Here is a 12030-nt window from a genome sequence, read left to right on the forward strand (position 1 = left end):
GATATGACTACACCCCCCACTAGAATGGCTAAAATTAAAGGCCTGCCAAGTGTTGGTGAGGGTGTGGAGCAACTAGGACTCAGGCACTGCTGATGGGAATGCAAAATGGCATAACCAGTTGGGAAAACAGTTTCTGAAAATATTAAACATACATACACCTATCGTATAATCCAGCTGCTTCATTCCTAGGTATTTACCCAAGAGAAATAAAAATATATGTCCATACAAAGGTTTGTTCATAGCAGCTTTATCTGTAACTGTGTAAGATTGGAAACAGCCTAAATGTCCATCAGTAGGTGAATGGAGAGGCTGGGTGCAGTAGCTCATGTCTGTAATCCCAGGGTTTGGGGAAGCTGAGGCAGGAGGATGGCTTGAGACCAGGAGTTCAAGACCTGCCTGGGTAACAAGAAAAACCTTGTCTCTAAAAAAAAAAAAAAAAAAAAATTAGAAAAAATAATAGATGAATAAATAAGTAAACTGTGGTGTGTTCATATAATGGACTGCTACTCAGCAGTAAAAAGGAATGAAATATTGGCACATCCACCAACATGACAACATGGAGGAATCTCAAAATAATTACACTGATGGAAAGAAGACAGGCCAGGCTGGGCACGGTGGCTCACACTTGTAATCCCAGCCCTTTGGGAGGTCGAGGTAGATGGATCATGAGGTCAGGAGTTCAAGATCAGCCTGGCCAAGATGGTGAAACCCTGTCTCTACTAAAAATACAAAAATTAGCCAGGCGTGGTGGCAGGCGCCTGTAATCCCAGCTACTGGGGAGGCTGAGGCAGAGAATTGCTTGAACCCGGGAGGCGGAGGTTGCAGTGAGCTGAGATCCGGCCACTGCACTCCAGCCTGGGCGACAGAGAGAGACTCCGTCTCAAAAAAAAAAAAAAGAGAAAAAAGACACACCAAAGATAATGATAATAATAATACAAGGTACATACTGTATGAATCTTTACAAAATTCCAGAACATGCAAACTCATCAGAAAGCAGATCAGTCCTTGCAGTGGGGAGGATGCAGAGGGCAAGGGAGACAAAGGCACAGGATCCTTTTGGGGGTGGTGGATACATTTACTTCCTTGATTGTAGAGGTTGTTTCATCAGTATACACATGTCAACACTTTTCTAAGTGTATACTTTCAACATTTGCAGCTTATTGTATGTCAGTTATACAAAACTTCATAAAGCTGAACAGAAATTCAATTTCTTAATTAAATGTTTAAAGGTAATACTGCCGGGCACGGTGGCTCAAGCCTGTAATCCCAGCAGTTTGGGAGACTGAGGTGGGTGGATCACCTGAGGTCAGGAATTCAAGACCAGTCCGGCCAACATGGTGAAACCTCATCTCTACTGAAAATACAAAAATTAGCCGGGCATGGTGGCACATGCCTGTAGTCCCAGCTACTTGGGAGGCTGAGACATGAGAATTACTTGAACCCTGGAGGTGGAGGTTGCAGTGAGCTGAGATCGTGCCACAGCCTGGGTGACAGAGCGAGACTCCGTCTCAAAACAAAACAAAACAAAAAAAACGGTTAAAGGGTAATACAGTCACATGATTTAAAAACCAAAGTACAGAAAGCTTTACAAAGAAAGCCCCCAAATGCTCAGTTTCTGCCATCCACCCCTCTGCCACAGATAATAAGAATCCTTTGCATCCTTACTGACTTTCTACAAGTTGATGTTTACCCTCCCCTACTGATGGTAAAGTATCCTAGTCTACTGTAAATAGCAAGTCAAACAAGGTTAATACCCTTAGAGAGTCAGGTAAACCCTGGGCAGGCATGCAGTAATCACTTTTGCCTATTTCCAATTTCAGATACTTTTTCTTACATTATGGAAACTGTCTGTTCATATTCTTTGCCCATTTTTCTATTGGATTGTTGGTCTTCCCTTTTTCTTCTTCTAGTTTCTTTTCTTTCTTTTAATCAGGCAGCCTCCCAAGCCAGAGTCGGCTTAGACAGACTCTCGATCTTTTTCTTCTTAATTTATGAGTGTTCTTCACATATTGGGGAGGTTAGCTCTTTGTCCATGATGTGAGTTGCAAACATTTTTTCCAGTTAGTAGTTTTTCTCTTGACTCTTTTTTTTTTTTTTTGGCAAAGCAGAACTTTTTTTTTTTCCCATAAAGTACAATTTATCAATTAATTTTAAGGCTTCTGGATTTTAAGCTTTAGTTAAACCAGCCTCTGCCATTCAAAGTTGTAAGGACTTCTCTTGTGTTTTCTTCTAGAACTCTTTTTCTTTTTTCTTCTTTTTTCATGAGACAGAGTCTTGCTCTGTTGCCCATGCTGAAGTGCAGTGGCACGATCTTGGCTCATTGCAACCTCTGGCTTCCGGGTTCAAGTGATTCTCTTGCCTCAGCTTCCCAAGTAGCTGGGACTACAGGCATGTGCCATCACGCCTAGCTAATTTTTGTATTTTTTAGTAGAGATGGGGTTTCACTATAGGTGGGCCACGCTGGCCTTAAACTCCTGACCTCAGGTGATCTGCCCGCCTCAGCCTCCCAAAGTGCTGGGATTACAAGCATGAGCCACTGTGCCTGGCCTCTTCTAGAACTTGCATGGGTTTATTTGTACATTCATTATCATTGGTCCATTTGGAATGTATTCTGGTACATAGTGTGAATTATGGGATAGAATTTTTCAATTTTCTAAAAAAAAAACATTTATTTTTGAAATAAAGCTTTATTTTATCACGGTATCCTAAAAGTATTAGAATCATTTATGAAGCAATTGCCACATTTTAGAAATTTACTTTGGAACTTGGAGGCACGGGGTCTGGAGTCTCGGCATTTATCGCTATCATTTGAATGTCGCTCTGCAAAAGGTGCTTATTCTGCAATATCTAAAAGTTACCATTGAAGCCAAAATTTATCTTATTACTCATGGTGTTTCCTTTTTTGTTCCCACATCAAAATTTGGTAGATGGGTGAGGGTAATTTCCAGTAGGTTGCCAAAGAAGATAGCTTATAGTGGGGAATGGGGAGCACCAAACAGCAGCAAACAACGCAATGGAAAACATTCCTTTAGAAATAAATGGGTAAAGTGTGTATTGCTGTTCAAGGCTCTTATCAAAACTTCCACTGAACCATAGGTCAGAGAGAGGAATTGTTTTCTAGCTGGAAGCCATTACTTCTTGGTTATTGCCTTGAGGTAGAGGAATCTGGTTTCAACTGTGGCCAGTTTGTATCTGTCTTAGCTTTACCATGGGGAAGTCCTAGAGGGTGGCATTTCAGAAATAACATGGCACCCTAAAGGCAGGGATCATCTGATTCAGACAATACAGTAGCCTGTCTTCATCCATCCAGACAGTCATCCATTGCACTAATGCTTTTTCAACGTCTACTAGGTTCCAGGCACTGTGCCTGTCATCAAGGAGATTGCAGTCCATTTGGGGGAGGACAGGCCATTATGACACATTGTTTAATAAAAGTGTCCAGCCAGGTGTGGTGGCTCACACCTATAATCCCAGCACTTTGGGAGGCCGAGGCAGGCGGATCACTAGGTCAGGGTATCGAGACCATCCTGGCTAACATGGTGAAACCACGTCTCTACTAAAAATACAAAAAATTAGCCGGGCGTGGTGGTGGGCACCTGTAGTCCCAGCTACTCGGGAGGCTGAGGCAGGAGAATGGCGTGAACCTGGGAGGCGGAGCTTGCAGTAAGCTAATATCATGCCACTGCACTCCAGCCTGGGTGACAGAGTGAGACTCCGTCTCAGAAAATAAAAATAAAAATAAAGTCCAACAGCTGGGCACGGTGGCTCACACCTGTAATCTCAGCACTTTGGGAAGCCAAGGTGGGCGGATCACCTGAGGTCAGGAGTTCAAGACCAGCCTGGCTAACATGGTGAAACTCCATCTCTACTAAAAATACAAAAATTATCCAGGCACGGTGGCGCATGCCTGTAATCCTAGCTACTCAGGAGGCTGAGGTAGGAGAATTGCCTGAACCTGTGAGGCGGAGCCAAGATCACACCACTGCACTCCAGCCTGGGTGACAGAACAAGACTCCGTCTCAAAAAAACACAAAAAGTGTCTGACAGAGGGAAAACCAGGCAGGTGAGGGGGGTGCAGAGGAAGGGCAGCTCAGTCTGGGGAAGACAAGGAAAAATTCTGCAGAAATGGATTCCTGAACTGAGTTGAGAAGGTTGGGTAGGAATTTGCTTGGAAAGAAGTAGGGAGGCATTCCAAGTAGGGGAGCAGCCCCAGCAAAGGCACAGACAGATGAAGAGTGCTGGGAACTAGAAATTCTAGCAGCCATAATGTAGGTGCAAGGAAGGAAGTGGTGAGAGACTAGGCTTGAAAGGTAAGCAAAGGCTTTTTATGGCGGGCTGTAAATTGACTTTTTCCTGTCTCAAACAGAGGAATGAAAGGAAGTGGTGTACATCTTCTTTTTTTTTTTGAGACGGTGTTTTGCTCTTGTTGCCCAGGCTGGAGTGCAATGGCATAATCTCAGCTTACTGCAACCTCCACCTCCCAGGTTCAAGCGATTCTCCTGCCTCAGCCTCCCGAGTAGCTGGGTTTACAGGCATGTGCCAACACGCCTGATTAATTTTTGTATTTTTAGTAAAGATGGGATTTCTCCATGTTGGTCAGGCTGGTCTCGAACTCCTGACCTCAGGTGATCCGCCCGCCTTGGCCTCCCAAAGTGCTGGGATTACGGGCCTGAGCCACGGTGCCTGGCAGAAATGATATATATCTTAGAAAGCTCCCACGTAGTGGCCCAGTAGAGTATGCATTTGTTTAGGGGTGCAGGCTGGAGGTGGGCCTCTCATAGGGCTGCGTATGTCATCCACACCAAAGGCCAGGGAGAGCTTACTAGTTCTGTTACCAGATGGTGCCGTGCAGCTCCAGGCTGTTGGTACCACAAACAAAGAATTGGACATGACACACGTACAAACAGCAAAGCAGCAAATGATTGATTAAGCACAGCGCCACTCGGAGAGGGGTGAGTGGGCTGGCCTGCGAGTGGTTATTAGCACTGGTTTGTTACATTTCATGGTCTTTTGCATGTTTTTCCTCACTTGCTTAACGTCACTTGCCTTTCTCTTATTGCGCCTTAACCCTACTTTATTTCTTGTAAGCTCAGCCTTGTTTATCCCTACTTTACCTCTTCTGACCAAATTGCCCATCTTTACTTTTATTTTTTGTGACCAAATAGCTACTGGAAGGCCTTCCAACTTACTTCTCTTACCTTGCATGTCCCAACTTACTGCTTACTCCCTTATCTATTACATTACTTTCTGCAGCAATATTTGATAGATGCTTTAAATTACAGACTATAAACACCATAAAATATTAAGACAGTCTGAGAGATTTTGATGTGCTATTAATATCCACCTGGTTTGCTTCTTTTCCAAAGCATCCCATAACTTTTGACTCTAACAAGTTAGATTTTTAGAAACTGATGCAAAGGGTCAGATTTCAGTAGTTTCTTTCTTTCTTTCTTTCTTCTTTTTTTTTGAGATGGAGTTTTACTTCTGTCACCTAGGCTGGAGTGCAGTGGTGCAATCTCAGCTCACAGCAACCTCCGCCTTCTGAGTTCTCCTGCCTCAGCCTCCCGAGTAGCTGGGATTACAGGTGCACACCTTCATGCCCGGCTAAGGCTAATTTTTATATTTTTTGTAGAGACGGGGTTTCTCCCTGTTGGCCAGGTTGGTCTTGAACTCCTGACCTCAAGTCATCTGCTTGCCTTGGCCTCCCAAAGTGCTGGGATTACAGGCGTGAGCCACCACGCCTTGGCCAGATTCTAGTATTTTCTACCATCAAAATATCTATTACCCAATGAATAGTCCAAAGGCCAATTTTTTTTTGTTTTGTTTTGTTTTGTTTTGAGACAAAGTCTTGCTCTGTTACCCCAGGCTGGAGTGCAGTGGTTTGATCTCGGCTCACTATAACCACCACCTCCCAGGTTCAAGCGATTCTCCTGCCTCAGCCTCCCGGGTAGCTGGGATTATAGGCATGTGCCACTGTACCCAGCTAATTTTTGTATTTTTATTGGAGACAGGATTTCACCATGTTGGCCCGGCTGGTCTGAAACTCCTGACCTCAGGCAATCCAAAGATTACAGGTATGAGCCACAATGCCTGGCCCCAAAGGTCAATCTTAAAGCTACAATGTATTTTCTTTTAAAAGGAGTAGGAATAGTGTATTTTGAGGCTTGAAGGAGTAAGAATAGTGTATTTTTAAGCTTGAAGTCATCTTCTAAAGGGTATGATATTGGGTGAACATGTCACTCCTTATTTCCATGGAAGAAGTTAATTCTATTCTTTTTTTTTTTTTTTTTTTTGAGATGGAGTCTCACTCTGTTGCCCGGGCTGGAGTACAATGGTGCGATCTCAGCTCACTGCAATCTCTTCCTCCCAGGTTCAAGTGATTCTCCTGACTCAGCCTCCCAGGTAGCTGGGATTACAGGCATGTGCCACCACACCTGGCTAATTTTTGTATTTTTTTTTTTTTTTAGTAGAGGTGGGGTTTCACCATGTTGGTTAGGCTGGTCTCGAACCCCTAACCTCGTGATCCACTGCCTTGGCCTCTCAAAGTGCTGGGATTACAGGCGTAAACCACTGCGCCCAGCCATTAATTCTATTCTTACTGCTTACTTCCTTATTTCATATGTTGTTCTTCTACTATCTTACATCTTATGCTTTTGCTATTGCTTAAGCTAACCTACGCCCAGGGGTCCTCTTTGTCCACTACTTCCTCTGCTATTCTCCCGCCTCAGTTCCGCTGTGTTCCAAGCTCAGCCTTCCCTAGCAGCAGGTCTCTTTGACAAACCTGCAATTTTGGGGAAAAGCCAGCCCAGGAAAGGCAGGGGGCCCAGACTTATGCTGTGTGGGAAAAGTCCTCTTTAATGGGGGAAGGGGAGGACCGGAAAAGCAGAGAGATCTTTCTGGACATCCTGGGAGAGAAACCCTCTGGGTGGAGGCTGGAGGTAGGGAGGAATCCCCTCACCATGCCATGAGAAGGGTCCCCAAACCCAAGCGAGACAGAGGGAGGTTTAAGAATGCCGAGGCAAATGTCACTTGTGCCTTGTTTTTTCCCTAAAGAAACTAAACAAAGCGGCCGCGTTCGGTGGCCCCTCAGGAAGGCCGGTCATTTCCTGAGGAGATATCAGGCCAGCCCAGGCCCCATTGTTCCCGGTTTCCAGCCATGGCTGCCATTACCTGACCAGCGCCACAGCCGGTCTCCCTGCAGACGCCGGGAGAAGTGACCAGAGGGGTTTCTGCTTTTCACAGGGCGGGTTTCTCAGCAGTGACTTGTGGGCAGTGCCTTCTGCTGAATGAGCCATGGCCCAAAGGCAGAACTAACTGTGCCTGCAGTCTTCACTCTCAGGATGCAGCCGAGGTGGGCCCGAGGGGCCACGATGTGGCTTGGAGTCCTGCTGACCCTTCTGCTCTGTGAGTGTTTACTCTCTTTCCACATCACTTTAACTCCATGAGCATCGAAGCTTCTGGAATCAACATGTTTCTTCTGTTTCTTGCAGGTTCAAGCCTTGAGGGTCACAAAAACTGTAAGTCTGATGTTTCCACTGTAACAGGTGTTTCTATCTGGTTTCCTCCCTTCTCTTCTGTGATGCCTAAAACGCATGTCAAATTGTTGGGGTTTGTTTGACATTACTAACAATTAAGGAAAAGATTCCAATTGAGAACTAAAGTTTATCCCATGTGGGCATTTTTAGAAAGGCTTGGATCTAAGCCAAGTTCTGGTCAGTGTGCTTTAGAAGTAGCATACGTTTCCTTGGCTGGTCTGAAGGTAGTAGTTTATCTTGATGAGTTGTATAGTCAGTTACAGATCAAACTCCATGTTCTTTGTTCTCACTACTACACTTGACTAGTCTGAAAATATATTAGATTGTTGCAAAGTAATTGTGGTTTTTGTCATTTATTTTATTAAAAAATAAATGGGGATCACAGGTGTGAGCCACCGCGCCCGGCCTCACATTTTCTAGATTCCAGTGCATTGCTGTTTTCTGGGGATGGGGAGGTGATTTTATTTTGTTTTTTAATGAGCAATTCCATAATTCGTTTTTTGGTTTTTTTTTTTTTTTACCATAATGGCTTATTTGAATATTGTAAACTATCCCCAATTGTTTTTATTTGCAAATGAGATATAATTGATCTGTTAGACATATGAAGACAGATCCTAGTTTAAATTATTGCTACTTTTTTACTCCTAAATGATAAAAATCACACACTGGAGCTCATTTTCCATTCACCTGTGAGACTACAAGTGTATCTATAATATTTTGTGCTTGCACATAGGGAAGGGAGGTGCTGCCTATCTTTGAAGCCTGGCTTATCTTCCACTTTAGAGCTAATTTTGAACCTTTGTCTTGAGATGAGAGGGTTCTGTTCTGCTGCTTCTGGGACCACATGAATGAGGGGACTCACTAGTGTTCTGGGGCTGTGAATAGAGGGAGAGGCCACAGAACGCTACTTCCTTGTCAGAAGTCACTGCAATCAGCAAAGAATGGTGGTGACTGGGTTGCAGGCAAATTGCACAGCTCTTTGGAGGTGAAGTCCATGGGCAAGGCTAGCTGGTGAGTCAAGCTTCAGAGCAGTGGCCCCAGGCTGGGGAGGGCTAGTTGGCCACTGGGAAAGCCACTCTGCCAGGCTTCTCTGCTCAACTGTACAGTGCTTCTTTGGGCATTTGATCCCCATGGCAACCCAGGGAGGCAGGATATCCATTATCTTCATAATTATCCTGCTGGACTGATGGTGTCACCAAGCCTCAGAAATAACCGATTTTACCAGCTGCGTTGGCTCACATCTGTAATCCCAGCACTTTGGGAGACCGAGGTGGTTGAATCACTTGAAGCCCGGAGTTCAAAACCAGCCTGGCCAACATAGCGAAACCCCATCTCTACTAAAAATACAAAAAATTAGCTGGACATGGTGGCACATGCCTGTAATCCCAGCTACTTGGGAGGCAGGGGCATGAGAATCGCTTGAACCCGGGAGGCACAGGTTCGGTGAGCCAAGATCGTGCCACTGCACTGCAGCCTGGGCAATGGAGCAGGACTTTGTCTCAGAAAAAAGAAAGAAAGAAAGAAAGAATCAATCTGTCCACGAGAGAGGCAGTTGACTGGGCACTGGCACTGGAACTTCTACTCTCTGAAGCCGCACCATTTGTCTGGAGCCATAAGCCTGACTCAAGTCTTTCAGACCAGTTTTACTTAACCTCTTTGAGCTATTTTCCCAATCTGTAACATGGGGATAAGAGAACTTCACGGGCATGAAGTGGGTATGAGGTTGAGACTGGACAAAAGGAGGTGATTCATTGGCCCCTGTCACGCAGCGATTGGTAAATGACAATGGTGTTTACTACACAGTCCTAGCCCACCTTTACAACTGTGGTTCCTGCCCCACCCACTCTCCCTTTGTCCACTCCAGCCCTGGTACCCTCCCAGACCACACCCTTTGGCCCAGACCCTGCCCTGCAGACACTCATGCTTTGGGGTTCCTCTTTTTCTCACCTGCAACATCCTGTTTCCCAAAACCGTGGTGCTCTCCCCTCTCCCGCTCCATCCCACATGGAAATCAATTACTCCCTTCTTTGGGCTCCTAGAGAACGTTCTTTGTACCTTCAGGGAAGATGCTGGAACTGCAGAACGTGGCACAGGGAGCGACTCTCTCACTGCTTCCTGGGGCCTCAGCCTTGTTTTACACTCAAGGAAACAGATCTGGAGGCCACAAGGCACCAAGCGAGCAGGGTCAACACGGGGGGTGGACAGGGCGGGGGCTGAAACCAGGTCTCCATTCCTTAGGCACCCCCCCCAAGGCCAGCATTTGCAGTGCGTGGCCTGCAGGCTTGCTCTGCGTCTCCCGCTCTGTGGCTGGGGTCCTGGGACAGCCTCAGTCCTTTCCCTTCCTTTCATCTCAGGCCTCCTTGTTCCCCTCCCCGCACCTCACTGCAGCTGCCTCACCTCAGTAGGTGACCGCTGCTCCATCTTCACCTAGAAAACAGTCATCTGGAGGGAACTCCCTCAACTTCCCGCCTGGGCCTGGCTGCTGGCTTATCAGCCTCCCCACCCATCCTCTGGGCTTCCCTCCCGGCCTGGGAGGACATGTGCACTCCGCTCCTCAGCTGATCGGGGCCAGCCAGGCTGAGCCCCTCCATCACCCCCAGGACCCCACACCTACTTGCATTCATGTCCCTCTCCCCTACCACCACTTGTAGACTCTCTGTTTCTGCTTCTGGCTCTGTTCTCTCAGTGTACAAACATGAATGGGAACTCTTTTTTTAGGAGAAAGAAAAAGCACGTGCAGGCACCCAGCCCCACCATTTATCTTGTGTCCCCCACGTCTGGTCTTTCTAGTTTCCTTTTTCAGTCGAACCTCTCTGAAAGTTAGTTTATAATCTGTCCCTACCCCCGTCACCTCTCAGATACTCCTCGCCTCCCAGCAGCCTGGCCTCAGGCCCCACTTCTCCGGCTGTTGGGTCTCCTCTGGCCGAGGGGTCACCAAGGACCACCTGATGCCAGATGCAATGGACACTTCCAGCCCTCGGCTCCCTGTACCCCTTTCCTGCCTTTGACTTTTCATCATGCCCCAAAGCCTCCCTCCTTGACCTTCTCCATCCTCTTCCCTGCTTTGTCTCCTCCTTCTCTAACAAACCCTCCTCCTTCTCCCCCAGGGCTGACTTTGAACTTACTTTGTCTTCTCCTGGAGTCTGAACCCCGTCCTGGTCTCTGCAGGCTCCTGGTCTTATCCTCCCTGGAGACCAGCTCCTCTCTCAACACCTCCACATTCCCCCCTCCCCTAAATCCACACGCCTCCCACCTTCACAGTCCAGCCCTGGCCTCTGCCTTGAGCCTCCAGTTAACACAGGCTGACCTTTGATGTCTCCTCCTGGTCCTCCTACTGGCCCTTGGCACCCAGCTGTACCACCATCACTTTGTCTTCCTTCCTTATCTTTTTCTGTTTTTTGTTTGTTTGTCTGTTTGTTTAGTTTTAGTTTTGTTTTTGTTTTTGTAGAGACTAGGGTCTCATTTTGTTGCCCAGGCTGGTCTCGAACTCCTGGACTTAAGCCATCCTCCTGCCTTGGCCTCCCAAAGTGCTGGGATAACAGACATGAGCCACCACACCCAGCTACGTGTGGCATTTTCTATTTTAGTTTGGTGGCACACACATCCTCCTGGGAATCTAATCCAGGAAGTTTATCTTCCATTCTTTCAACCCCATATCCAGTCAAAAAAAATCTTTTTTTAAATTGTGGTAAAATATAAAATCTTTTTTTAAATTGTAGTAAAATAATATAACATTTATTATTAATGACATTTAGTACATTCACAGTGTTGTGCAACCATCACCATTGTCTAGTTCTAGAACATTTTGTTTCTTTTTTTTTTTTTTTTGAGACAGAGTCTCACTCTTGTCGCCCAGGCTGGAGTGCAGTGGTTGGATCTCAGCTCACTGCAACCTTCACCTCCCAGATTCAAGCAATTCTCCTGCCTCAGCTTCCTGAGTAGCTGCAATTACAGGCACGCACCACCATGCCCGGCTAATTTTTGTAATTTTAGTAGAGACGAGGTTGTTGGCCAGGCTGTTCTCAAACTCCTGACCTTAAGTGATCACTTGCCTTGGCCTCCCAAAGTGCTGGGATTCTTTCTAGAACATTTTCAACACCCCAGAAACAAGTCCTGTTGAGTCCGCTCAAGAGATCCTCAGCCTATCCTTCCCTCATCCCCACTGCACCCACCTAGCTCAGGCCTCATCAGCTTTCACCTGGACCACTTCCAGGTTGTTTACTGGCCTCGGGTGCTGTCGCACCCCTCCTGACACCTTCAGGACAGGGCCCAGCTTGTCAGCACAGCAGGCTGGCCCTCCATTCTGGCACCACAGACCCAGCCACCTGGCCTCTCTAGCCCCACACTCTGGTTTCTGTAATGGGCCATGCCCAGAATGCACTGATTTCTCACACCCCTGTGTCCTGGTACACGCTGTTCTCCTACCTGGAGCACCCCACTGCCTGTCCTTGGCCTGGCAGGTTCAGTTCAGTGGTCACTTCCTTCAGACTCCTTG

General features: G+C 46.6%; 1 protein-coding gene across 10 annotated transcripts in view; it reads left to right on the forward strand.

The window, feature by feature from the left end:
- PECAM1 (platelet and endothelial cell adhesion molecule 1) overlaps window positions 1-12030 on the forward strand; it is a 101453-nt gene that overhangs the window by 27820 nt on the left and 61603 nt on the right. For 5 of the 10 annotated variants that reach the window (XM_033183969.1, XM_033183970.1, XM_033183972.1 and 2 more), the window contains exons 1-2: window positions 7141-7404; window positions 7491-7517. In XM_033183969.1, coding sequence (XP_033039860.1) covers window positions 7287-7404; window positions 7491-7517 — 145 coding nt within the window. In that variant the 5' untranslated portion in view covers window positions 7141-7286. Of the gene's footprint in view, window positions 1-6827; window positions 6939-7127; window positions 7405-7490; window positions 7518-12030 lie in introns of those variants that run through there. The other 5 variants (XM_033183966.1, XM_033183965.1, XM_033183964.1 and 2 more) reach the window with 3 other exon arrangements.

Source organism: Trachypithecus francoisi, unplaced genomic scaffold (assembly GCF_009764315.1).
Source record: "Trachypithecus francoisi isolate TF-2019V2 unplaced genomic scaffold, Tfra_2.0 Lachesis_group20, whole genome shotgun sequence".
Classification (NCBI taxonomy): domain Eukaryota; kingdom Metazoa; phylum Chordata; class Mammalia; order Primates; family Cercopithecidae; genus Trachypithecus; species Trachypithecus francoisi.